At 42.8% G+C, this 25,599-nt stretch overlaps 1 protein-coding gene across 3 annotated transcripts in view; it reads left to right on the top strand.

Moving 5' to 3' along the window:
* Positions 1–8,791: 8,791 nt before the first annotated feature.
* The window catches only part of LOC121535294 (vacuolar protein sorting-associated protein 4B), a 28,915-nt gene continuing 12,107 nt past the window's right edge, over positions 8,792–25,599 (top strand). Inside the window, exons 1-3 of one of the 3 annotated variants that reach the window (XM_041842202.2) lie at positions 8,792–9,030; positions 9,915–10,026; positions 11,331–11,431. In XM_041842202.2, the coding sequence (XP_041698136.1) occupies positions 9,010–9,030; positions 9,915–10,026; positions 11,331–11,431 (234 nt within the window). In that variant the 5' untranslated portion in view covers positions 8,792–9,009. Of the gene's footprint in view, positions 9,031–9,914; positions 10,027–11,330; positions 11,432–15,468; positions 15,547–15,741; positions 16,037–25,599 lie in introns of those variants that run through there. The other 2 variants (XM_041842203.1, XM_041842204.2) reach the window with 2 other exon arrangements.

Below are 25,599 nucleotides of genomic sequence, written 5' to 3'. Positions count from 1 at the left end.
TCCCATAAAGACAAAGTAAAAATACGTTTTTAGATATATATAAAAAAAAAAAAAAAGGATATATCACATTTACTCAGTACTTTGTTGAAGCACCTTTGGCAGCGACTACAGCGTCGAGTCTTCTTGGGTATGACGCTACAAGCTTGGCACACCTGTATTTGGAGAGTTCTTCCCATTCTTCTCTGCAGATCCTCTCAAGCTCTGTCATGTTGGATGGGGAGCGTTGCTGCACAGCTACAGTGAGGGAAAAAAGTATTTGATCCCCTGCTGATTTTGTACGTTTGCCCACTGACAAAGAAATGATCAGTCTATAATTTTAATGGTAGGTTTATTTGAACAGTGAGAGACAGAATAACAACAACGAAAATCCAGAAAAACGCATGTAAAAAATATTTTCAATTGATTTGCATTTTAATGAGGGAACTCCCTTTAAGAGTGTGCTCCTAATCTCAGTTTGTTACCTGTATAAAAGACACCTGTCCACAGAAGCAATCAATCAATCAGATTCCAAACTCTCCACCATGGCCAAGACCAAAGAGCTCTCCAAGGATGTCAGGGACAAGATTGTAGACCTACACAAGGCTGGAATGGGCTACAAGACCATCGCCAAGCAGCTTGGTGAGAAGGTGACAACAGTTGGTGCGATTATTCGCAAATGGAAGAAACACAAAATAACTGTCAATCTCCCTCGGCCTGGGGCTCCATGCAAGATCTCACCTCGTGGAGTTGCAATGATCATGAGAACGGTGAGGAATCAGCCCAGAACTACACGGGAGTATCTTGTCAATGATCTCAAGGCAGCTGGGACCATAGTCACCAAGAAAACAATTGGTAACACACTACGCCGTGAAGGACTGAAATCCTGCAACGCCCACAAGGTCCCCCTGCGCAAGAAAGCACATATACAGGCCCGTCTGAAGTTTGCCAATGAACATCTGAATGATTCAGAGGAGAACTGGGTGAAAGTGTTGTGGTCAGATGAGACCAAAATCGAGCTCTTTGGCATCAACTCAACTCGCCGTGTTTGGAGGATGTCACGAACAGCGGACCAAGGCGCAGCGTGATATGCGTACATTCTTTATTACGTACTTAACACACGACCAAAACAAAACAACAAACGATACGTGAAGTCCTAGGTTAAACAACAAACCTTACGGATAAAGATCCCACAATAAACATGTGCCAACAGGCTGCATAAGTATGGTCCCCAATCAGAGACAACGAGCTACAGCTGTCTCTGATTGGGAACCACCCTGGCCAACATAGAAATACACGAACTAGAACGAAAAACATAGAAAACTAAACAAGGAAAATCCACACCCTGGCTCAACATTTAATAGTCCCCAGAGCCAGGGCGTGACAGTACCCCCCCAAAGGCGCGGACTGCGACCGCGCCAACCAAACACAACAGGGGAGGGGCCGGGTGGGCATTCCGCCTCGGAGGCGGATCCGGCTCCGGGCGTGACCACCACACTCTCCCTACCCCTCCGTTGCGCCCCTGGTCTGGTCTGGCCCCGCTGGCCGGAGCTGGAATGAACACCGGTGGAGCGGATTGCTCTGGCTCCGGCGTGGAGCAGCTGACCGGTGCCGGACCAGGCACCGGTGGAACAGGCACGGACCGTGCCGGACTGACGACGCGCATCACTGGCTTGGTGCGGGGAGCAGGAACGGGCCGGACCGGGCTGACGACGCGCACCACTGGCTTGGTGCGGGGAGCAGGAACGGGCCGGACCGGGCTGACGACGCGCACCACTGGCTTGGTGCGGGGAGCAGGAACGGGCCGGACCGGGCTGACGACGCGCACCCCTGGCCTGGTGCGGGGAGCAGGAACGGGCCGGACCGGGCTGGCGACGCGCACCACGGGGAGCAGGAACGGGCCGGACTGGGCTGGCGACGCGCACCACAGGCTTGGTGCGAGGGGCAGGAACAGGCCGGACCGGGCTGGCGACGCGCACCACAGGCTTGGTGCGGGGAGCAGGAACGGGCCGGACCGGGCTGGCGACGCGCACCACAGGCTTGGTGCGAGGGGCAGGAACAGGCCGGACCGGGCTGGCGACGCGCACCACAGGCTTGGTGCGGGGAGCAGGAACAGGCCGGACCGGGCTGGCGACGCGCACCACAGGCTTGGTGCGGGGGACAGGAACAGGCCGGACCGTACTGGGAAGACACACCACTGGCCTTGTGCGGGGATCAGGAACGGGCCGGACCGGACTGGTAACACACCCCAGTACCTCTCGCCGTGCCTCTACACTCTCCTTTCCCCTCATGACCAATGGCCCCCGTAACCTGGTGGCCTCCTCTCCTAGTCCGCAAACTCGCCCTGTAGCTGCCTCCAGCAGCCCCGTCGTCCATGCCGTGTGCCCCCCCCAAAAAAAATTATTGGGGTTGCCTCTCGCCTGTCCGACGACGGCCCGGTTGGCGCCGCTTCTCCTCTCCTGCCTGGGCATCCTCCCTCATCGCCCTCCGGTAGCGGACGGCCTCCTCCTCCGTGATCTTCCCCCAACCGAGGAGGACATCCACTAGAGTAACCTCCTGTTCCTTACCCGGCGTTTGTTCCTGAACATGCTGCTTGGTCCTGTTTTGGTGGGATCTTCTGTCACGATCGTTATAAACAGCGGACCAAGGCGCAGCGTGATATGCGTACATTCTTTATTACGTACTTAACACACGACCAAAACAAAACAACAAACGATACGTGAAGTCCTAGGTTAAACAACAAACCTTACGGATCAAGATCCCACAATAAACATGTGCCAACAGGCTGCATAAGTATGGTCCCCAATCAGAGACAACGAGCTACAGCTGTCCCTGATTGGGAACCACCCTGGCCAACATAGAAATACACGAACTAGAACGAAAAACATAGAAAACTAAACAAGGAAAATCCACACCCTGGCTCAACATTTAATAGTCCCCAGAGCCAGGGCGTGACAGAGGAGGAGGAATGCTGCCTATGACCCCAAGAACACCATCCCCACCGTCAAACATGGAGGTGGAAACATTATGCTTTGGGGGTGTTTTTCTGCTAAGGGGACAGGATAACTTCACCGCATCAAAGGGACGATGGACGGAGCCATGTACCGTCAAATCTTGGGTGAGAACCTCCTTCCCTCAGCCAGGGCATTGAAAATGGGTCGTGGATGGGTATTCCAGCATGACATTGACCCAAAACACACGGCCAAGGCAACAAAGGAGTGGCTCAAGAAGAAGCACATTAAGGTCCTGGAGTGGCCTAGCCAGTCTCCAGACCTTAATCCCATAGAAAATCTGTGGAGGGAGCTGAAGGTTCGAGTTGCCAAACGTCAGGCTCGAAACCTTAATGATTTGGAGAAGATCTGCAAAGAGGAGTGGGACAAAATCCCTCCTGGGATGTGTGCAAACCTGGTGGCCAACTACAAGAAACGTCTGACCTCTGATTGCCAACAAGGGTTTTGCCACCAAGTACTAAGTCATGTTTTGCAGAGGGGTCAAATACTTATTTCCCTCATTAAAATGCAAATCAATTTATAACATTTGACATGCGTTTTTCAGGATTTTTTGGTTGTTATTCTGTCTCTCACTGTTCAAATAAACCTACCATTAAAATTATAGACTGATCATGTCTTTGTCAGTGGGCAAACGTACAAAATCAGCAGGGGATCAAATACTTTTTTCCCTCATTGTATGCCTTGCCAAAATAGCTTTCTTAGCTTTCATTTGACACCAAATTCGATATGCTCCTATGAACTTCACGTTGGTGTACATGGGTCCATTGATGGAAATGCTCTAGACAAAGTTGACACCAGCTCAGAGATTCTTTTTTGGGAAAATTATTTCAAAATACAGCATTATAAAATAATTGTGATTCCTGAATTATGTCCATCCTTCAACTGACCACTGATTTGTTTCACAGTCAAATGTGAGATTGTGTGGTCTTATTATAGTGGCCTTAATGCAAACAGTATATGAAAGTTGCAGGGATCCACTGAATCTTGATTGAATTAGCTGCAAATAAAGTAGGCTGCATGAGAATTTGTTGACAGAGAGAAAAAGTGGAATGTAACTGGTAGATCACGATGTTCAAAAACACATCCATCAATCTCATCCAAAAACAGACTCCCCACCCTCAACACATCCCATCAGGCCATTCTGTGCCACACCCAACCCAAGCAAACATAACCCAGATTCATCCAGAGATACACTCCTTTCTCCTACATACCTTTGCTATTTCCAGTGCCATGGTCAGGGATCATGTGTAGGATGTAAACATAGTGGATTATGAGCAGATTAAATACCACCCAAAGGTAGTTATAGCCGCTACAGATTTTTTGTCAAATTACACATTGGGCGTATCTATTCAATTGGGCAATATAAATAATATGCTGTTTAGTTTGTTTGTGTTATCAACTCCCACCTTTGTGGACTATTCGTTGCAAGTACAATATTCTCTCACTGATATTATCTTTGCAGTTCAGATGCACTATATATACAAAAGTATGTGGACACCCCTTCAAAATAGTGGATTTGTCTATTTCAGCCACACCCATTGCTGACAGGTGTATAAAATCGAGCACACAGCGATGCAATCTCCATAGACAATAATTGGCAGTTGAATGGCCTTGCAACACTTGCTATCGAATTCTAAACTGCCTCTGGAAGCAATGTCAGCACAAGAACTGTTCGTTGGGAGCTTCATGAAATGGGTTTCCATGGCCGAGCAGCCGCACACAAGCCTAAGAACCCATGCGCAATGCCAAGCTTCGGCTGGAGTGGTGTAAAGCTCACCGCCATTGGACTCTGGAGCAGTGGAAACGCGTTCTCTGGAGTGATGAATCACGATTCACCATCTGGCAGTCCTACGGACGATTCTGGGTTTGGCGGATGTCAGGAAAAGGGGGGGATCCAACTCCATATTAATGCCCTTGATTTTGTAATGAGATGTTCGATGAGCAGGTGTCCACATACTTTTGGTCATGTAGTGTATCTTAAAAACACATGCTCTACCTACATACTGTACTACCTAATAAACCCACCTGTGAGGCAGTAGAGTCCACATGATCTCAATTTAAACCACTGGTCCTAGGGTGACACCTTGTGGGGATCAACATCACTGCATGAGGGAGTTTCACAAGTGGGAATTGAGAACATTCCCAAGCGAAAAATTCACAGCAGTGCTGCGGCCTCATATATCCCTGACATCCAGAGCAGCAACAGCTCCTATATCATGTTTTAGATTGGGACACTCACTGCGTTTTAGCCTGTTGCTGTTGATGACCTAATACCGGTAGATCAAATTATGTACTTACTCCATTCCCTTACACTTGCACTTTATCTAGATTTGATGTATACTTTTTTCTGTTTTATGTCCCCTCTAGGGGAGTGCCCCTTTGCATGAAGGACAGATATGGGAGAAAGATAATAAGGTTAACCCATTAGCCTAGTGTGAATGGTGCTTCTCATGTTTTCCTGGACTGCTGACTATACTTGCATAACAAGCCATAAAGAATGATAGAGGCCTATAGTGGCCAAAAGGCAGTTTTAGCATGGGCAGAGCCATTTAGGGCTTCCACCATGCTTCTGTCATTTTAAAGTAGTCAACTGGGTGGGAACTCCTATGGGTTGTAGCTTCAATGGCAATTCCCATGCTGTCACATATATACACAAGTTTTTGAGCCGTTTCCGCTCTACTTCCTGAACTCCTCCCGTCGATGCAATCCACTTCCGTTCTGGGTTTGTTTTGCTAGCTAGCTCCGTTGTGCCGACAAAGCACTGATATCGCAGTGACAAAGAGGATATAAAAATTACAATTACAACATGAAGAAAAGTGGTTCGGGAACGACGTGTGCGGTAGTTGGTTGCAAAAACTCGAGAAAGCACCTGAACGAGTGGTTAGATAGAGAGTGCTACGACCACAAACCAGCTACGAAGAGGCAATGTCCATGCGCTCCATTGTTTAAATTTTTTCGCAAGCCTGATACCGACTCGGAATCAAGGACCTGGCTGAAGGCATTGAATCTAAAGAAACCACCCCTCAACGTTTTTGTTTGTTCCTATCACTTTGTTGACCAAAAACCTACCAAGGATAATCCTTTCCCAGAGTTGTGGTTGGGATACAATCGCCCTCCCCAGCCAAAGAGGCGTCAACTCACCCAGCGGACCACTGCCTCCCCCCAGATAAAGAAACGCAGACTTGAATCTGAGGGTAAGTTCAGCAACTATGAAGCTATGAAGCTGACAATACTGTTAATTATGAAGAAGTTGTCATACATTAACATTGCTACCGGTATTTTGCTAAGGCAGTTGATTGTTTTGGAGATGGGACAAACAATGCCCACGATAGCTACATCATTAATTGTGTGTGTGTGTGTGTGTGTGTGTGCCTGCCTGCGTGTGCCTTAGTCTACATCATAAATACAATGCAAGGTGGCAGGCTGTTGTGATGATGATTGTGTGTGTGCGTGTGAGTGCAATGTTGTAGTACACATTTTTCCATTGTGATGTTTGTAGTGAGAGGACTCTATGCCTGCATTAATTTTGCTCCATCCATGTTTTCTCTTCCCCTTTTTAGATGCTCCAGAAACCTGTCAGCCTGTCTGTGAGGCCGAGCCTGCTACACCAAAATTTCGAGATGCCCAGACCCAATGGGAGGATCCGTCACATATTGATCACATTTACTGTTCAACAACACAGTCTGTTAAAGTAGACAAGGCCACACAGTGCGAGGCAGAAATGGGTCCTACTGTGACCAGCACCACGGTCATTGATGATGCTAGGTCCCGGCTGTATACAGGAGTGCTTATGGTTCAATTCTTCACCCTGGTGACGGTGTTGTTGCCTTTCAGTAAGCCATCAATTACCCTTCCTGTTGTTGACCAAATACTTATGACGTTGATGAAACTAAAACTAAACCTAATATTAGGAGATATTGCTCACCGCTTCAATGTGTCTACATCCATGGCAAGCATTGTGATTAGTCACTGGATTGACGTGATGGGTGAACAGTTCAAAGTCCTGATCCCCTGGCTTCCAAGAGAGACCATTCGTGCCACCATGCCCTTGTCGTTTCAGAGGAACTACCCTCGAACCACCTGCATCATTGACTGTGCCGAAAGTGCCATGCAGAGCCACAAACCACGACTCAAGGAGTGACACTTTCAGCCAGTATAAATCACGCAACACTGTGAAATATCTCGTCGCTGTGGCCCCTAATGGGCTAATCATGTTTATATCTGATGCCTATGCTGGCAGAAGCAGCGATAAGTTTATCACCATGGACAGTGGGTTCCTAGACTATCTGAGGGCTGGTGATGAGGTCATGGCGGACCGTGGGTTCACCATTCGAGACTTGCTTGATGAGAGAAGGGTCAGTTTGAACATCCCTGCTTTCACCTACAGGCGCAATCAGTTGACCAATGAGGAGACGACACGCACCAGGCGAGTAGCCAATGTCCGCATACATGTGGAAAGAGCAATCCAGAGACTGAAGGTGTTTAAGATTTTATCCCAGAATGTTCCCATCAGCATGGCACCGAAACTGGACAACATCTTAACCATCTGTGCTGGCCCAGTTAACCTGAAGAGTCCACTGATCAGTGAGGTTTAGAATCTTGCCCTGTGGCCCTGTCTACCAACACCCAGCCATGTTGTTCATTAAATACAGATAAACACAACAAATACTGCGTGCATTGTATTTTTTAATATTATATATGAATATTTTCATAGTGATGTAATTGTGTGGGCTGCTTTTGTATTTTACTTTTTAATACCTGTTAAAATTAAACACGCAATCTTTCTTGTTGAAGCCATTTGTTTAGTTTCCTCAAAACAATTAATTAATCCAGTGTTATTTATGTACAGTATGAGCTTACTATGAATTATGAACTGTGTTAAAATAAATTGTAGCACTCTAAGGATTGAAATTACATCAAACTTTATTTTCACTCAAACAGTAGGCACACTGATATATTGCACAGCATAAAGAGATCATGTAAACAATGGACATATGTTGGCTCCTGTGGGCATGACCTAAATAAGGCAGTTTCTTTTGGTTTTAAAATGCTGAGATATTTACTGCAGAACTGTAACCTTCCCTCAACAAAATCATCAACAATTTTCGGGAGCATGTGGGCAAAGTAGAATGTGCGCAGCCTTATGATATGCCCCTGGACAAAGCCTTGGTCGTAGGGTACTTCGATTTCTAGGTGCTCAGTTTTGTTCCAGATCACCAACTTGGAGTGCTGAAGCCCTGTGCAGTGCATCCCAATTTGTACCTGCATGTAGTAGCCTTTTGGACCATTGCAGGCAATATGGTAATCTACCCTATCTCCGTTTGCCACAGTTGTGATTTCGCAGTTCTTTGTTGCCAAATATTCTGCAAGTGACTTGTTTCCCATCACAGGTGATTTGATCTCCAACAGAATGTCGTTGTTTATCACTCCAGTAGAACCGTGTTCCCAAGCTAGCGTCGACATCGCTGTGTTTACACCGGCAGACGTTGTGCAAACAACTTCCGGCGGAAATGAAATGCATTTGTGTAGAGTTATGGCGCCACCCGGGATACAGCGCGTAAACTTGTGTATACAAGCTTATCATCATGACTCACAGGCAGGCGGGTTCTCATGCCATGTTCAAAACAACTGGGAACTCTGAAATCTTCGACTTCCATCTTCAGTGCATTCAAGACAACTTTTAACTCAGGAAAAAACGAGCTCCGACTGGGAAAAATAATTTTGAACGGTTATCCAACTCGGAATTCCAAGTCGGAAACTCTGGCATCTTTCTAGAGCTCCGACGCACTAAAGTCGCATGTCGGAGATTTTGCGAGTTCCGAGTTGTTTGAATACGGCATTAGTTTCAGGCCTCAGCATTATCATCAATCTTTTCTACAGGCAAGTCTGTGACGCGTGTGTGCTGTGACGGGTCTGTGAGATCAACAACAAGGAAATAGCTGTGTAAACGAAACAGTAATATCAAGGCAAGGGGCTCAGACTGTGTTGGTTCTCAGGAACAACTGACTGTATTAAACTTCCCATGGCGCCAACAAATCTACAGGTATAGAGTGACTGACAACTTATGTGAATAGCTTGGTAGGCTGATGTATGTTTTATTGTAAATTATTAATAAATGTTTATGGGCCTATGGGTTTGATTCCACTTGTCAGAGTGAGACTGTCAAGCTGTCTTGGGGCTAGTGCCATCATAAAACTCTAGTCAAGCAAATGTTGCTTGTGTTTGTGCTGTGTTGTCACTTTTGATCAGCTAATCAACTGATTTACAGAGTAATAGAGCACAGTATGTTATAAAGAGATGGTCTAAATAAAAAACATGCTAACTAAATGTTTGGCCATTTTCCCATACTGTGAATTTGTACTGTCCATTCATTACAGCTATTGGTTTACTGTATGCTACAGCTTTTGGTTTCATTAACAAAAATGAGCTCCCACATTTGAGATAAACCTGCTGGACAACAGCTTGTTCCAGAGCCAAGTAAAAGCCATTGTGAGCCACTTAAAATAGTGTTTAACTTTCACACAGCTAAGAGAAATTCCGTAGTGGCTTGTGATGCTGATGCTCTATTCCATGTATTCTATTATCTAATCAGAGCATAAGAATTGTACGAGTCTGTCTCATTCAAATGAAGCAATATAGACATAATAGGAAACTATGTGATGAACAGTGACAGGAAATGATGCTGTGACTGAGTGCAGCAGTTCCCAACTCATCCCTCTTTCCTACTATTTTCTGCTCAACTTATCCCTCTCTCCTACTATTTTCTGCTCAACTTATCCCTCTCTCCTACTCTTTTCTGCTCAACTCATCCCTCTCTCCTACTATTTTCTGCTCAACTCATCCCTCTCTCCTACTCTTTTCTGCTCAACTCATCCCTCTCTCCTACTCTTTTCTGCCCAACTCATCCCTCTCGCCCTCTCTTTTCAGAAAGCTATAGCTGTAGCACAGAAAGCCTCCCAGGAGGACCAGACTGGGAACTACCAGGAGGCTATCAAATCTTACCAACACGCTGTGAAGTACTTCCTGCACATTGTAAAATGTATGTAGCCATGACTCCTGAGGAAATGTCATACAGACATGATGACAGTCTAGTCTCTGTTGTCTGTGAATATGACATTTTAGCAGTTGCTCTTATCCAGAGCAACTTACAGTAGTGAATGCACATATTTTCTTAATTTTTCATACTGGTCCCCCATGGGAATCGAACCCACAACCCTAACATTGCAAGTGCCATGCTCTACCAACTGAGCCACATGTCAATGCATGCTGAGTCAGGAAGTGCATATTATTTAGCCTACAGCTCTTACTTGCCTGCCGGGGCAGCAGGTAGCCTAGCCGTGAAGAGCGTTGGACCAGTAACCAAAAGGTTGCTGGTTCAAATCCCAGACCTGAATAGGTGAAAAATCTGTTGATGTTTCCTTGAGCAAGGCGCTTAACCCTAATTGCTCCTGTAAGTCGCTCTGAATAAGAGCGTCTGCTAAATGACTACAATAAAAAATACTATTTAGGCCTAGGCCTACTGATAAATTGTAGCCTAACTTAGGTAATGGTCACTTTCTGGTACTCAGGGAGCCAGTGACAAACCAGGAGTCAATACAATTAACTGATATACAAAATGGTGGAAAGATGTTTTTGTTTTATATAAATCACAAGTGAAACAAAATAGTTTTGTAAAAGGGTAAACATGTATTACGGTCTTGAAGGCAGGCAGGCCACAAAAATGAATTTCACTACAGAAATCAACATCAGGGTTTGGCCTAAGGCAACAGGCTACAGCCTACTGTGAAACAAAATGGGCTTACGGTTTACCCATAAACAGGTATAGGCCTACTCTCCCCATCTTCTTCTACACCTATTAGGTGTATTGCCACCACCTACTACCAAAGATGGTGGATAAATGAAGATAGTTCACTCAGGCCGTTTACCACTGAAAAAATATGTCCGGTCAGCTTAATGGGTGACTCTCCCATAGACAGCAGCTGGCTCTGGTCTGCTTAGTTTATTGACTTCCATTGAACCACAAAACATAGGGAGTGGGATGTCTCACTTCCTCTTCTGTCTCTGCTACTTCTCTAGCCTTGAGTTTACAGGCCACTGGTATAGCCTTGTGGTTCAATTGGTAAAGCATGATGCCAGGGTTGTGGGTTTGATTCCCACCAGAGGACCAGTATGAAAAATGTTTGCACTAGCTACTGTAAGTCGTTCTGGATAAGAGCTTCTGCTAAACTGTAATACCTTGAACCACTACCTGGGCAAAACCATTGCCTTAACGCACAGTGGTGAAACCTCCTTCAGGCCTAGTCTGTAGGACACAAAGTGTTAACCTTCTCTCCCTCTCCTCAGGTCAACCACAGGGTAAAGAGGGCAACCAGAAGATCAGGGACAAGTGCACACTGTACCTGGACAGAGTGGAAGAACTACAGGAGTATCTAGAAAAGAAAGAGGTTATTAGACGGTTGAACATTTTATAAATAATGTAGTCTAACGTGTAGGTCCAATGTATGCCTATGCCTACATCAGGTTAGTCTACTATTTATATTTTCCATGAATCTGACCGGCAACTCTGTGGTAAGGATAAAGCTAATAGGAGATGTGTACTATGCATTGTGCATATCCTTCACATGTCAACATGAATCATCCTTATCCGACCTACACATTTGACATTTCATCCCTCTACAATACAAGGTTGGATCCCAACCAACGATAAACCCCACTAAAGAAGAATACAAGATGGGTGCAAAGATACTTATAACTAACCCCTTTTGTCTATGAATGTCTTAAAGAGCAACTGCCCCTAAAAACCAACTTCTCATTTAGAAAACAGCCTATGCGGCATTGATACGAGTCAGAAAGATTTACTCTACTGACAAAATTGACTAGAAAGTGTAAATAGGATAATTTTGGTCAGAAACATTTAATCTACTGACAAAATGAACTACAAAGTGTAAATAGGATAATTTTGGTCATAAAGTAAATGTTGAGTTTTGTGAGACTAAATTAAGGTTGGATTTGTTTCAATCCAGCCCACAGCTGGCAGCACACAAGTAATCATCAATTCAGAGTGCAGCTTCACTGGACATAATCTTAATGCCTGTGGTAAATTTGGTTTAACTTTGGACCATCGGTAAATTACACAATGTGCATGGGACAACCTCAAACCAACTATAAATTGTAGAAATTCATATACAACTATTGAAAGCATGTAATGAGAACTAAAAGGTGTGCAACATGGAAATATTGCCTCATTTACATTGTGTAATTTATTGGCAATCCCTAACTAGACGCTCAGATAGGCAATCCAAAGTCAAACTAATTTTGCCAGGGGTGCACACCAGCCAGCTGAAGCTAATTGGAGAAATAACTTGTCTAACTCTTCCCACCTGTGAACACACACATCAAACCACCTCACGTTTGATGCCCGCTAGCATTTCTTAATGAACCTAATTTAAAGCAAGGCCAAATCTGGAAGTGCAGTCGTCCTTTAAGGGTTGTCACTGGCTCTATCTTTAAAAAATCATGAAAACAAAAATTAGCCTTTTGGTCTTAATTTAGGGTTAGGCATAAGATTAGCAGTGTGGTTACGGTTAGGTTTATAATCAGATGTTAAGAAGAGAAATGTTAGAAATAGGTGGGGTTTAGCCATAATTATGACTTCGTGGCTGTGGTAACAGGACTGCGTTAAGTACGTTTTTACGTTCTGGGACGTTCAATTGAACGGAAACGGTGCTGTACTGAACGACCTTGAAAAACGGGGAAGAGTTGGGGAACGCTGTCAGAGAATTGGATAGGCCGGAAGATGGCGGAAACTGAGGTTTTGTTTGAAACTGCTAGTTAGTCGAGTGAAGCTAATAGTACAGGAAGTGAGAATGAGTGGGTTATAGTGGCGAAGAAAAAGGGAAACGAGAAGTTAAGCTATGTTGGAAAATAGGAAACCACTAGACTCGTTTTTTTGTCGGAGTCAGGGTTTTGGAACAATGCTACTTGGGAAATCCGTTTGTCTCCAGGAAAATCTGGAATGTGTTGGAGGAAAGTGTGGAGTCGGTGAGAGTCACAAGAAGTGGTCTTATCTTGATTTTTTTTGTGTGTCTGCGGAGCGGAAGAAGCATGTTTTAAGACTCAAAAAGATATCGGAGTGAATGTTTCCTGCATGAATTTTTGTAGCAGGGCGCCTATCAAGGGTGTAATTTCTGGGGTGACGTAATAAATAAAGGCAGAGGATATAACTGAAGACATTTTTTTGTCATTTAGCAGACGCTCTTATCCAGAGCGACTTACAGTTAGTGAGTGCATACATGTTTCATACTGGCCCCCCGTGGGAATCGAACCCACAACCCTGGCGTTGCAAACGCCATGCTCTACCAACTGAGCTACACGGGGCCCAAAGACCTCGATGGAGTGGTTGATGCACGTCGACTGACCTGTATGGTGGACGGAGAAAATACATTCACTTCATACATGCTACTGTTCTTTGATGAAGAGTCTCCCTTCTCATATAAAGTTTGGATTCATGACATACCCTGTAAAAGAGCTTTTGTGTACAAGCCCCTTCAGTGTCATGAATGTAAAATATTTGGTCATGTGCCAAGTGTGTGCAGAAGGGAAGAATATCGTATGCCAGATGACGGGAAATGTTGCAACTGTGGAGGTGAACATGCGACTGAATTCTTGGAGTGCCCTGTTAGGGTGAAGGAGAATGAAGTGGCAAGGGTAAGGAGTGTCCAGCGTGTCTCCTATCTGGAGGCGGTGAGAAAGTGGGAAGGAACGAGTGGCGGGGAAGAAGCAATTGTAGTAGAGCCACCACGACCAGTGAAAGTTTCTCATCAACCGAGGAATAGTGAAATGCTACATGTTAAAAAGGTGGACTTTGCATTATTTATTGCAATGGTCATAAACTGTACAGCACAGGCGGAGAAGTCTAAGAAAATTGGAATCATTGAATGCCGCTGAACGTTTTTGGGGTCTTCCTGTTTTCACAGCCGAGGCCGTGCAAGAAATCCTGTCGGTGAATGTACCCCAATCACAGGCGTAGGGATGTATTTTGGAGTGGACTGTGATTGAAAAAGTGTAATGGGATTTCTTAGTTGACGTGTTTTATTTTGTATGATGTCGTTTTCCCCCTTTCCCTAAATGTTTTTTTTGTTTTATTCAATACCCCGTCCAGCTGGTGGCGGTAATGCACCATTAACATTAGATGCCAACCGCCATTAAACCCCCATCGAAGAAGAAGGAACGCTGTCAACTCACTGCTTCAAGCCACACCCACCAAACATACCTCAAAGTATGTTCAATAACGTTTTGTGGAAACGTGTCGTTGCGCAATGTAACAAACGTTCAAGTGAACTGAATGCATCTCTGAGGACCAGTTACGTCATTTCGTGGTCGCGTGAGCATTCTACGGAAATCAAAATGGCTATATCGGGGAAAATTCGTGCAAACAAACATTTGGTTTTGGTCTTCATTTAAGGTTGCAATGTGATTACGCTTCTTCTGTGAGTTTTATGGCGGACTACAACCCAAAAAGGTGTATTGCCGCCACCAACTGGACGGGTTGAAACCAAAACAAGGTAAAAAGAAAATCCATATGTAATAGGGAAACTAACTTATCCACCCAAATAAAAATAGTACATTGACAAAACAAAACTCCCACTTCTTCCAAATCTCCATATCTCCCTTCTCATGCTCTAGGGCCTGAGAGGGTGGTATGGCTTGTGACAATATTCCATGTAACTCCTTCACTGAGAAATCTTTCAGCCCCAGGAAACTCTCCACCACATCCACAATGATTTATATCTTCCTGGACCTTCTCTCCACCTTGGCAGTGCCATTAATCACCATAGCTATAAAGGCCACAAAGTCCACCTTCTTAACCTTTAAAATGTCAGGATCCTGCTGGTGAAAGGCAACCCCTGCAGGCTGCAGTGAAGGCATATCCACTACCATGGACTCCTCAGGTGCACCATTCAAACCCTCAACCATTTTAACAGCTGCTACATATGAAATGCTCTGGATAGCCCTGACTTTGGCCACATTCTCTTTCACCCTTGTGGGGCATTCGAAAGACATGGCTTCATGGTTCCCACCACAATTGCAACATGTCTCATGTTCATCACTTTTCTAACACAATGATATAATCTTTTCCACAACTTGGACATCTCGGCTTCTCCCTTCTGCAAACACTTGAAACATGACCTAAAGCTTTATAAATGTTCTGACTCTGTAGTTAATATACTCTAACTGCACTTGAGTAGGGAGGGCCTCCATATCAAAAAACGAACTCTTCACTTTTTCTTCATTCACCATACGATTCATCCGATGTGCATCAATCACTCCAGGAATATTTTTCAACTCTTCAACATCGACTTCCCACAAGACACCAGATATATCCCCCTTGAGGGGTGCCATGTTCGTAAGAGACACTCATGACACTTCAAATGTATCAAATCGGGTGAGACGCAACACACGTTTCTTCTGATCATCAGAAGCACAAAAAATCTAAACAAGCCCGCCTCTGAAGATCATGACTCTACCCAGCACTCACCAAATGGATTCCTCAAGATTGGTAATTCGATAAACTGCTCCTCATTTAAAAACCGTTCTCCTACAATTTACTTAGTGACATTCTCATCACTACACTACTTTTCTCAGTTTTCCATTCTTTTGGACAATATTCCAATTCTCCTTGATTCTACCGCTATTAGATTCAGAATCCACTTCATCATCCGCTTCCGCCATCCTTTTCACCCAGCAACTTCCCCACTGTGTTTACGGTTAGGTTTTAAATCATATTTAAATAAGAAATTGTAGAAATAGGCGGGGTTTACGACTGTGGTAACTAGTGACGGCCCCGATGATGCGGATTTTGTTTGTTTCAGTGTTATTCAACGATCAGAAAAAGGAAAACAATATAGTTGATTTTAAGTTAAATAGCGACTGACGGCCTGTAATTGTAATAATTAACAAATACAAGGCCTGTTTTGACGCTGAATTATATTCGTAACGATTTTATTGACAAGTAATCAGCCCTTATGGCTGCCAACAAGAATTTAGAGGTAAGTTGGGAAAGCTGGGTACTGTAGCTAATTATCAACCGACCCAGTGTAGCTTGCTAACGTTCAATAGATACAGTGATTCATTTTTGGTTATGTTAGCTAGGTAATCAAATGTTCAACTTGCCGTTATACCAGTGTCGATGTGAGCTAGCTAGCTATCTGGCTACGGTAAAGTTATGCTAGCGTGTTAGGTAGCTAGCCTGCTGAATATATGTTTTGTTACTGCGAGCTTGCCAATTTGAGGACAGAACAGCAGTTAACATTAACATTAGTCACTCAAATTCTTTGAAGCCTGCGTAACTAGCTAGCTTACTTCAAATTGTTTGATTAACGTAAGCTTTTACCTGAAACTTGATCGCATGAACGTTTCCTAGAAGCTAGCTACAGTAGTTGACATGTTCATGTTGGTTTAAATGTGTACAATAATTTACCCCTTGCCTTGGGTTTTCGAGAGCTAGTGTCCCCCAAGCAAGGCCAAGACAATCTGAAATTTCAATAACAAGCAAGTACCATGATAATGTAATCGACTAGTTAACTGTCTAATAAAACCTGTCGTGAGCTGATTGTTGATAGCTAGCTAATTGGATTAGCCTATTTGGTTCCCTGTCAGTCTAACTGTTTGTAGGAAGTGAAACTGCAGCAATGCTCTCTTGGCTTAGTCAGATTTTGTGCAATTTTAGGTTTAGAGATGGGGGGGGGGGAGTAACTTTTTTTTAACAATGTTGTGGTTCGTTTCTAGCGTGTTACCTAACTAATGCTAAGTTAGCTGGCTAGCCAGTTCAAATAATGACCAACATAACGTTAGCTGACAACGTCTTAACTTGAGCTAATTAGTATTAATTACAGGAAAAATAAACTCACAACAAGATAATTATAAGTTAATGGCGAGCTAATTACAGAAAATAGCTTACGCTTGTGAGTGTGACGAAATAAAAAGCAGGGCATTCTACCGGAGAATTTTAGAAATTGGACACTCGTTTGCCTAACGTTATATCCTAATTTGACTTTGGTGCAGGTCATGTTGTTCTTCACATTACCGTCTCTGGTAAACATTTACATTTACATTTTAGTTATTTAGCAGACGCTCTTATCCAGAGCGACTTACAGTTAGTGAATGCATACATGTTTATTTTTTTATATATTTTTCTCATACTGGCCCCCCGTGGGAAACGAACCCACATCCCACACACTATTTGAAATAAAATCTGTTTATTTGTCACATGCACAGGATACAGAAGCTGTAAACGGTAGTCTTGTTTAGATGTATCTAGCTAGCTATGCAATGAACCATAATCACAACTCATAACGTTAATACCATGCATGAATCTGCTGGCAGCTAAAACTAACCAACTAGGTTCGATGTTAGCTAGTTAGCTAACATTAGGCTATAACTAGCAATGCAAATAGCTCTGAAATACACATTTAATTACTACACAGATCATACACGTAACCGTAGCTAGCGAACCAGCCAACTAAATGTTAGCTAGCTAACAGTATGCTTTAACTTGCAATGAAAACGACTTTCTGACAAAATTAGAAACGTATAATATCTGAAAATGAAGCTAGCTAGACTCTCTTACACACATACATGGATGAACGCTTCTCCCTCTCTGTCACGGATGCCATGGTTGCCCTTAGTTTGAAGATGTTATCCGGAGACAGGTGTTTTATACAACAGCCTTTTGTGTGTTTTCTTTTCGACTCCCTCTTCAAATTTGCCATCAAACACCAGAATTTCCCCCATCTTCTCCTTAGCTATCATACTCTGCTTCAATCGGACATTCCACTGATTTCAAAACTTGGTCCTCCAGAAAGTGGAGAGCATCTTTCAAAAAAGCCAAGTTTGAAAGGATTACCTACACATGTTATAGACAGAAACGTGCATGGCAGACCAATCCGAACTCATCTCTCAGCATGTCCAGCCCAACCATTATCACCGCTAATCATGGCTAGTGGGAAGGTTCCTGTCTTTTTTCATGTGGCTAAACCAACTAGGCTCGTAATTTTAACAATTGTAGTCATATTTACGATGGCATACAAGTTTGTTATTAAGGCACAGGAAAATTGTTCCAGAAGGCCAAAAAAAAAACGCATTCAAATGCCTCTCTGAAGTAGTGATGCGCGACATACGCCTAGTTTCCTGAAATATATATATACAGTGGGGGAAAAAAAGTATTTAGTCAGCCACCAATTGTGCAAGTTCTCCCACTTAAAAAGATGAGAGGCCTGTAATTTTCATCATAGTTACACGTCAACTATGACAGACAAAATGAGAAAAAAATATCCAGAAAATCACATTGTAGGATTTTTTTATGCATTTATTTGCAAATTATGGTGGAAAATAAGTATTTGGTCAATAACAAAAGTTTCTCAATACTTTGTTATATACCCTTTGTTGGCAATGACACAGGTCAAACGTTTTCTGTAAGTCTTCACAAGGTTTTCACACACTGTTGCTGGTATTTTGGCCCATTCATCCATGCAGATCTCCTCTAGAGCAGTGATGTTTTGGGGTTGTCGCTGGGCAACACGGACTTTCAACAACCTCCAAAGATTTTCTATGGGGTTGAGATCTGGAGACTGGCTAGGCCACTCCAGGACCTTGAAATGCTTCTTACAAAGCCACTCCTTCGTTTTCCGGGCGGTGTGTTTGGGATCATTGTCATGCTGAAAGACCCAGCCACGTTTCATCTTCAATGCCCTTGCTGATGGAAGGTTTTCACTCAAAATCTCACGATACATGGCCCCATTCATTCTTTCCTTTACACGGATCAGTCATCCTGGTCCCTTTGCAGAAAAACAGCCCCAAAGCATGATGTTTCCACCCCCATGCTTCACAGTAGGTATGGTGTTCTTTGGATGCAACTTTGTCCTCCAAACACGACGAGTTGAGTTTTTACCAAAAAGTTATATTTTGGTTTCATCTGACCATATGACATTCTCCCAATCCTCTTCTGGATCATCCAAATGCACTCTAGCAAACTTCAGACGGGCCTGGACATGTACTGGCTTAAGCAGGGGGACACGTCTGCCACTGCAGGATTTGTGTCCCTGGCGGCGTAGTGTGTTACTGATGGTAGGCTTTGTTACTTTGGTCCCAGCTCTCTGCAGGTCATTCACTAGGTCCCCCCGTGTGGTTCTGGGATTTTTGCTCACCGTTCTTGTGATCATTTTGACCCCACGGGGTGAGATCTTGCGTGGAGCCCCAGATCGAGGGAGATTATCAGTGGCCTTGTATGTCTTCCATTTCCTAATAATTGCTCCCACAGTTGATTTCTTCAAACCAAGCTGCTTACCTATTGCAGATTCAGTCTTCCCAGCCTGGTGCAGGTCTACAATTTTGTTTCTGGTGTCCTTTGACAGCTCTTTGGTCTTGGCCATAGTGGAGTTTGGAGTGTGACTGTTTGAGGTTGTGGACAGGTGTCTTTTATACTGATAACAAGTTCAAACAGGTGCCATTAATACAGGTAACGAGTGGAGGACAGAGGAGCCTCTTAAAGAAGAAGTTACAGGTCTGTGAGAGCCAGAAATCTTGCTTGTTTGTAGGTGACCAAATACTTATTTTCCACCATAATTTGCAAATAAATTCATAAAAAATCCTACAATGTGATTTTCTGGATTATTTTTTCTCAATTTGTCTGTCATAGTTGACGTGTACCTATGATGAAAATTACAGGCCTCTCTCATCTTTTTAAGTGGGAGAACTTGCACAGTTGGTGGCTGACTAAATACTTTTTTCCCCCACTGTATATATATACACACACACACATACAGTGGGGGAAAAAAGTATTTAGTCAGCCACCAATTGTGCAAGTTCTCCCACTTAAAAAGATGAGAGGCCTGTAATTTTCATCATAGGTACACGTCAATTATGACAGACAAATTGAGGGGGAAAAAATCCAGAAAATCACATTGTAGGATTTTTAATGAATTTATTTGCAAATTATGGTGGAAAATAAGTATTTGGTCACCTACAAACAAGCGAGATTTCTGGCTCTCACAGACCTGGAACTTCTTCTTTAAGAGGCTCCTCTGTCCTCCACTCGTTGGTGTGTCCAGGCCCGTTGTGTACATGTCCAGGCCCGTCTGAAGTTTGCTAGAGTGCATTTGGATGATCCAGAAGAGGATTGGGAGAATGTCATATGGTCAGATGAAACCAAAATATAACTTTTTGGTAAAAACTCAACTCGTCGTGTTTGGAGGACAAAGAATGCTGAGTTGCATCCAAAGAACACCATACCTACTGTGAAGCATGGGGGTGGAAACAACATGCTTTGGGGCTGTTTTTCTGCAAAGGGACCAGGACGACTGATCCGTGTAAAGGAAAGAATGAATGGGGCCATGTATCGTGAGATTTTGAGTGAAAACCTCCTTCCATCAGCAAGGGCATTGAAGATGAAACGTGGCTGGGTCTTTCAGCATGACAATGATCCCAAACACACCGCCCGGGCAACGAAGGAGTGGCTTCGTAAGAAGCATTTCAAGGTCCTGGAGTGGCCTAGCCAGTCTCCAGATCTCAACCCCATAGAAAATCTTTGGAGGGAGTTGAAAGTCCGTGTTGCCCAGCGACAGCCCCAAAACATCACTGCTCTAGTGGAGATCTGCATGGAGGAATGGGCCAAAATACCAGCAACAGTGTGTGAAAACCTTGTGAAGACTTACAGAAAACGTTTGACCTGTGTCATTGCCAACAAAGGGTATATAACAAAGTATTGAGAAACTTTTTGTTATTGACCAAATACTTATTTTCCACCATAATTTGCAAATAAATACATTAAAAATCCTACAATGTGATTTTCTGGATTTTTTTCCGTCATAGTTGACGTGTACCTATGATGAAAATTACAGGCCTCTCTCATCTTTTTAAGTGGGAGAACTTGCACAATTGGTGGCTGACTAAATACTTTTTTCCCCCACTGTGGTCCTCTGTAGCTCAGCTGGTAGAGCACGGCGCTTGTAACGCCAAGGTAGTGGGTTCGATCCCCGGGACCACCCATACACAAAAATGTATGCACGCATGACTGTAAGTCGCTTTGGATAAAAGCGTCTGCTAAATTGCATATTATTATTATTATATTATTATTTCCCCAAAAAGTATTTAGTCAGCCACCAATTGTGCAAGGATCTTCACCTTTTTAAGATGCTGTTTTGTCATTTATCCAGAAAGTAATCTATGGGGCCTGGAGAGACAGTCAGTCATCCATGGTTAAGATTTGTTTCAAAAGCCAATGCCGACTTGAGCTATCTTTAGCCAACAAAAAACTATTGAAGTGATGGGGCAAGCTCACCATGCTAAAAAAATTGTCGCAAAATCACAGGTAAGTAACTTCAAACCAGGGTTTCTGTTAGCAGGTAATAGCCAGCTTTTTGCCCATTTTTTAATTAAAAGCAAAGTAAAACTGGCGGCAGCCAATTGTCCAGGAGAAGAAAAATCACATAGAAAATATAATGCTTTTTAGCCTATTAATTGATAGAAATACTAGGCGATGTAAATGCAATTGACGGGTTAGTGGAATTAAATTGGCCCCTGTATTTTCATAGTTTATCACAGGCACAGCCTATGAGCGGAAAATCTGTCAGGACAGCTTCAGAGCTGCTGCTGCTACAGCTTCTCAAGTTCATTCCTTGCTGCTGGAGTGAATTGCTTTTATAAGCACAATCATTGCGTAACAATTATAATGTGTTTTAAAAACAGTTTTGATGGCCATGATTAAAAATAATTATTTTTATTTCTGAACTGGTAATTGAAGCGCGCTTCCCCATTCTCCATTCAAGTGCATATAGGCAACTGTAGGCAGGCTTCAGAGCGTCACACACCACTGACTTTGCAATGACGTGGAGGCAGTATGCGTTTTGAAAAAATATCCTTAATTGTTTGAAATCTTAACGTTTTACTTCATATTATGAGGCATGTCTTACCTTGCTTCAGAGTAAAATCCAACCATAGAAACATGGAGGCAATTATTTTATAAAGACTTCCATATGCCATTGAAACCAGTAGCCTATTTCTCTCATGTTCTATTAGTTTTCAAATCAACTTTCGTTCATTGTCCAGTAGCCAAAGGCACAATCCTAGTCATATTAGCAACCCCGTGCTAGTTGTTGCATCTTTCGATTTCCCCTCTTTCTAAATTTCTAACGGATGTTGTCATCTGTCACATGAAATCGCTCTCTGCCGTACGCTTTGACAATGGTGCTTTCCCGTTAATTGCATTATGGAACGAACATTCACGCGTAGCCTACTGCCTTGTGCGCATTGCTGCGCTTATAATGTGAAGAAATAATAGTTTATCAACATTTTAAGCTATACCTTCTTATTTGTTGCATCAGCCTCATTGCTGTGGTCCTCTGTAGCTCAGCTGGTAGAGCACGGCGCTTGTAACGCCAAGGTAGTGGGTTCAATCCCCGGGACCACCCCATGCACAAAAAAAAATTTATGCACGCATGACTGTAAGTCGCTTTGGATAAAAGCGTCTGCTAAATGGCATATTATTATTTTTATTTTTTATGTTTATTTTTATTTTATGGAGCCTAGGCCTACTGGTTGTATGAATTTGGGATCTATCGTCTAACTAAATATGTTCTCTAATTCACGGGAAAATGTATCTGATAGCCTACATATTCACTCATTGGATGGCTCTCTCATTGAGCTGGTTCCCGCTAATAAATATCTGGGTATTTGGATTGATAAAGATATAACGTTTAAAAATACATACTGATGAGCAAGTTAAAAAGCTAAGATTTAAAGTGGGCCTCTTTTTTAGAAATAGATCTTGCCTCTACATGAACAGCAGGAAGCAGATTATGCAGTCAACTTTCCTGCCAGTTCTTGACTATGGTGACACCATTTACCAGAATGCAGCAGCCACTATTAAACCATTGGATGCCATCTACAGCGCCCTTCACTTTATTACAGGTCACAGTTTTAATACTCATCACTGCATCCTGTATCAGAAAGTTGGCTGGACCTCACTAATGTCCTGTAGATCACTTAATTACTCTGCTCCACAAGCTTCCAACATACCTCACTTCCCTGTTGAAATATAAAAATATGAGATACCAAACCCATTTGCAGGGTTGGTTAACTCTTGAGGTCCTTCTTGTCTCCACAACATTTGGTAAATCCGCCTTTAGTTTTAACGCACCACAGTTATAGAATACTTTACAAACAAATTACACCTGCAGTCCCTGGTGCCCATAGGGCAGTTTAAAACGTTGTTAAATTAGTTTACTGAAGTGTGCAATTGTTTCAATTGACTATTATAACTTGTTGTAATAACCTGATGTAATGTATTTATAGCTGTCTTGTAGTTTTCATATTTTGGTTATGTTGATGGAATTTTTGTCCTCAGGGCACCATTGCAATTGAGACAGTGGTCTCAATTGGGCTCCCCCCCCCAAAAAAAAAAAAACCTGTCCCAGAGTCTGTTTGAAATAGGCTTTTTCTATCTTGCACAGAACAACATGCTGACCAATAGAATAGGCAGTGGTGGAAAAAGTACTCAATTGTCATACTTGAGTAAAAGTAAAGATACCTTAATAGAAAATGACTAAAGTGAAAGTCACCCAGTAAAATACTACTTGAGTAAAAGTATTTGGTTTTAAATATACTTAAGTATCAAAAGTAAATGGAATTGCTAAAATGTACTTAAGTATCAAAAGTAAAAGTATGTATAATTTCAAATTCCTTATATTAAGCAAAACAGACGGTATCATTTTCTTGTTTTTTTTTAATTTACGGCTAGCCAGGGGCACACCATCACTCAGACATAATTTACAAATGAAGCATTTGTGTTTAGTGAGTCCACCAGATCAGATGCAGTAGGGATGACCAGACATGTTCTCTTGATAAGTGTGTGAATTGGACAATTTTCCTGTCAAAAAGTACTTTTGGGTGTCAGGGAAAATGTATGGAGTAAAAAGTACATTATTTTCTTCAGGAATGTATTGAAGTAAAAGTAGTCAAAAATATAAATAGTAAACTACAGATACCCCAAAAAACAACTTAAGTAGTACTTTACACCACTGAGAATAGGTACACTTTCTACTATGGGGGATGTTAGGTTGACATAGGCTAGTGAGTTTGTTACTAATCTTGTTTGCTGAGTTAAAGTAAATGTGGCAGTTATTCTAACATCCTTCAAAGTCAGCATTGAAATTTGGTAAGAAGGACGCATGCCGTTGCATATTCTGTTAAGATGAATAACCATAATCTAAATGTGATTTCTGACATTACTGAGCACCGTGGGTGGACGTCCTAATCCGGTTACACACCCAATGCATGTGAGTCCGGAAAGTTTCTGAAATGCCGGTTATATTAAAATGCTGCCGGTCAAATATCCGACACCACATTTTCCTAACGGAAACCCTGCTTCAAACCTTGTCTTTGAGTTGATTTGGTCACGCAATTTTGTGAAGCTTGTCCCTATTCATAGTTTTTTGGTGAAGTTCGCTCAAGATAGCAGTGGCTTTTGAAACTAAACAAAACTGTGGATAACAATCTCTCCTGGCCGCATATACGTTTTTCAGAGTACATGGAAAATGGAAGTCTAAAAAAAGACATCCTTATAACATTTTATTTGGTCCTCTCAAAACACTAATTGAAACACCTTAGCTCTGGAACAACATTTAGTTTCATACCCTCAGTATTTGATAAAATTATGTGCTCACAGGCCTTTTATCTGAATGAGCAGCCTGGTCTCAGACTAGAAATAACATAGTAAATGTAAATACTGGACAATCAAATTAGTATGATATGTAAAGTTTGGTATGATTTCATAACGCAAATGTCTAGCAATCCAAAGGCTGCAAGTTTGAATCTCATCACGGACAACTTTAGCATTTTAGCTAATTAGCAACTTTTCAACTACTTACTACTTTTTAGCAACTTTGCAACTACTTGGCATGTTAGCTAACCCTTCCCCTGACCCTAACCTTAATCCTTTTAGCTAACCATAACCCTTTAACCTAACTCCAAAACTTAACCCTAGCCGCTAGCCTAGCTAACGTTAGCCAGCTAGCTAGAATTTGTAACATATCATACATTTAGAAAATGTGTAACATAATGTACATTTTGAAAATTGTTAACATTTATTACGAATTGTAATTAATAACATATCATACGAAATGTGTGATGGACATCCACAAATTAATACATACCATACGAAACGTAACATATCATACTAAATGGAGCGTCTCGGATTTACACTATATAAACAAAAGTATGTGGACACCTCTTCAAATTAGTGGATTCATCTATTTCAGCCACACACGTTGCTGACGGGTGTATAACATCTATCACACAGCCATGCAATCTCCATAGACAAACATTGGCAGTAGAATGGCCTTATTGAAGAGCTCAGTGACTTTCGACGTGGCACCGTTACAGGATGCCACCTTTCCAACAAGTCAGTTTGTCACATTTCTGCCCTGCTAGAGCTGCCCCGGTCAACTGTAAGTGTTGTTATTGTGAAGTGGAAATGTCTAGGAGCATCAATGGCTTAGCCGGCGAAGTGGTAGGCCACACAAGCTCACAGAACGGGACCGCCGAGTGCTGAAGCACG

The sequence above is a fragment of the Coregonus clupeaformis genome, chromosome 21, assembly GCF_020615455.1.
Source record: "Coregonus clupeaformis isolate EN_2021a chromosome 21, ASM2061545v1, whole genome shotgun sequence".
NCBI classification, from domain to species: Eukaryota; Metazoa; Chordata; class Actinopteri; order Salmoniformes; family Salmonidae; genus Coregonus; species Coregonus clupeaformis.
Note: the sequence above shows the minus strand (reverse complement) of the source record. Positions and strands in the feature narration are given on the sequence as shown.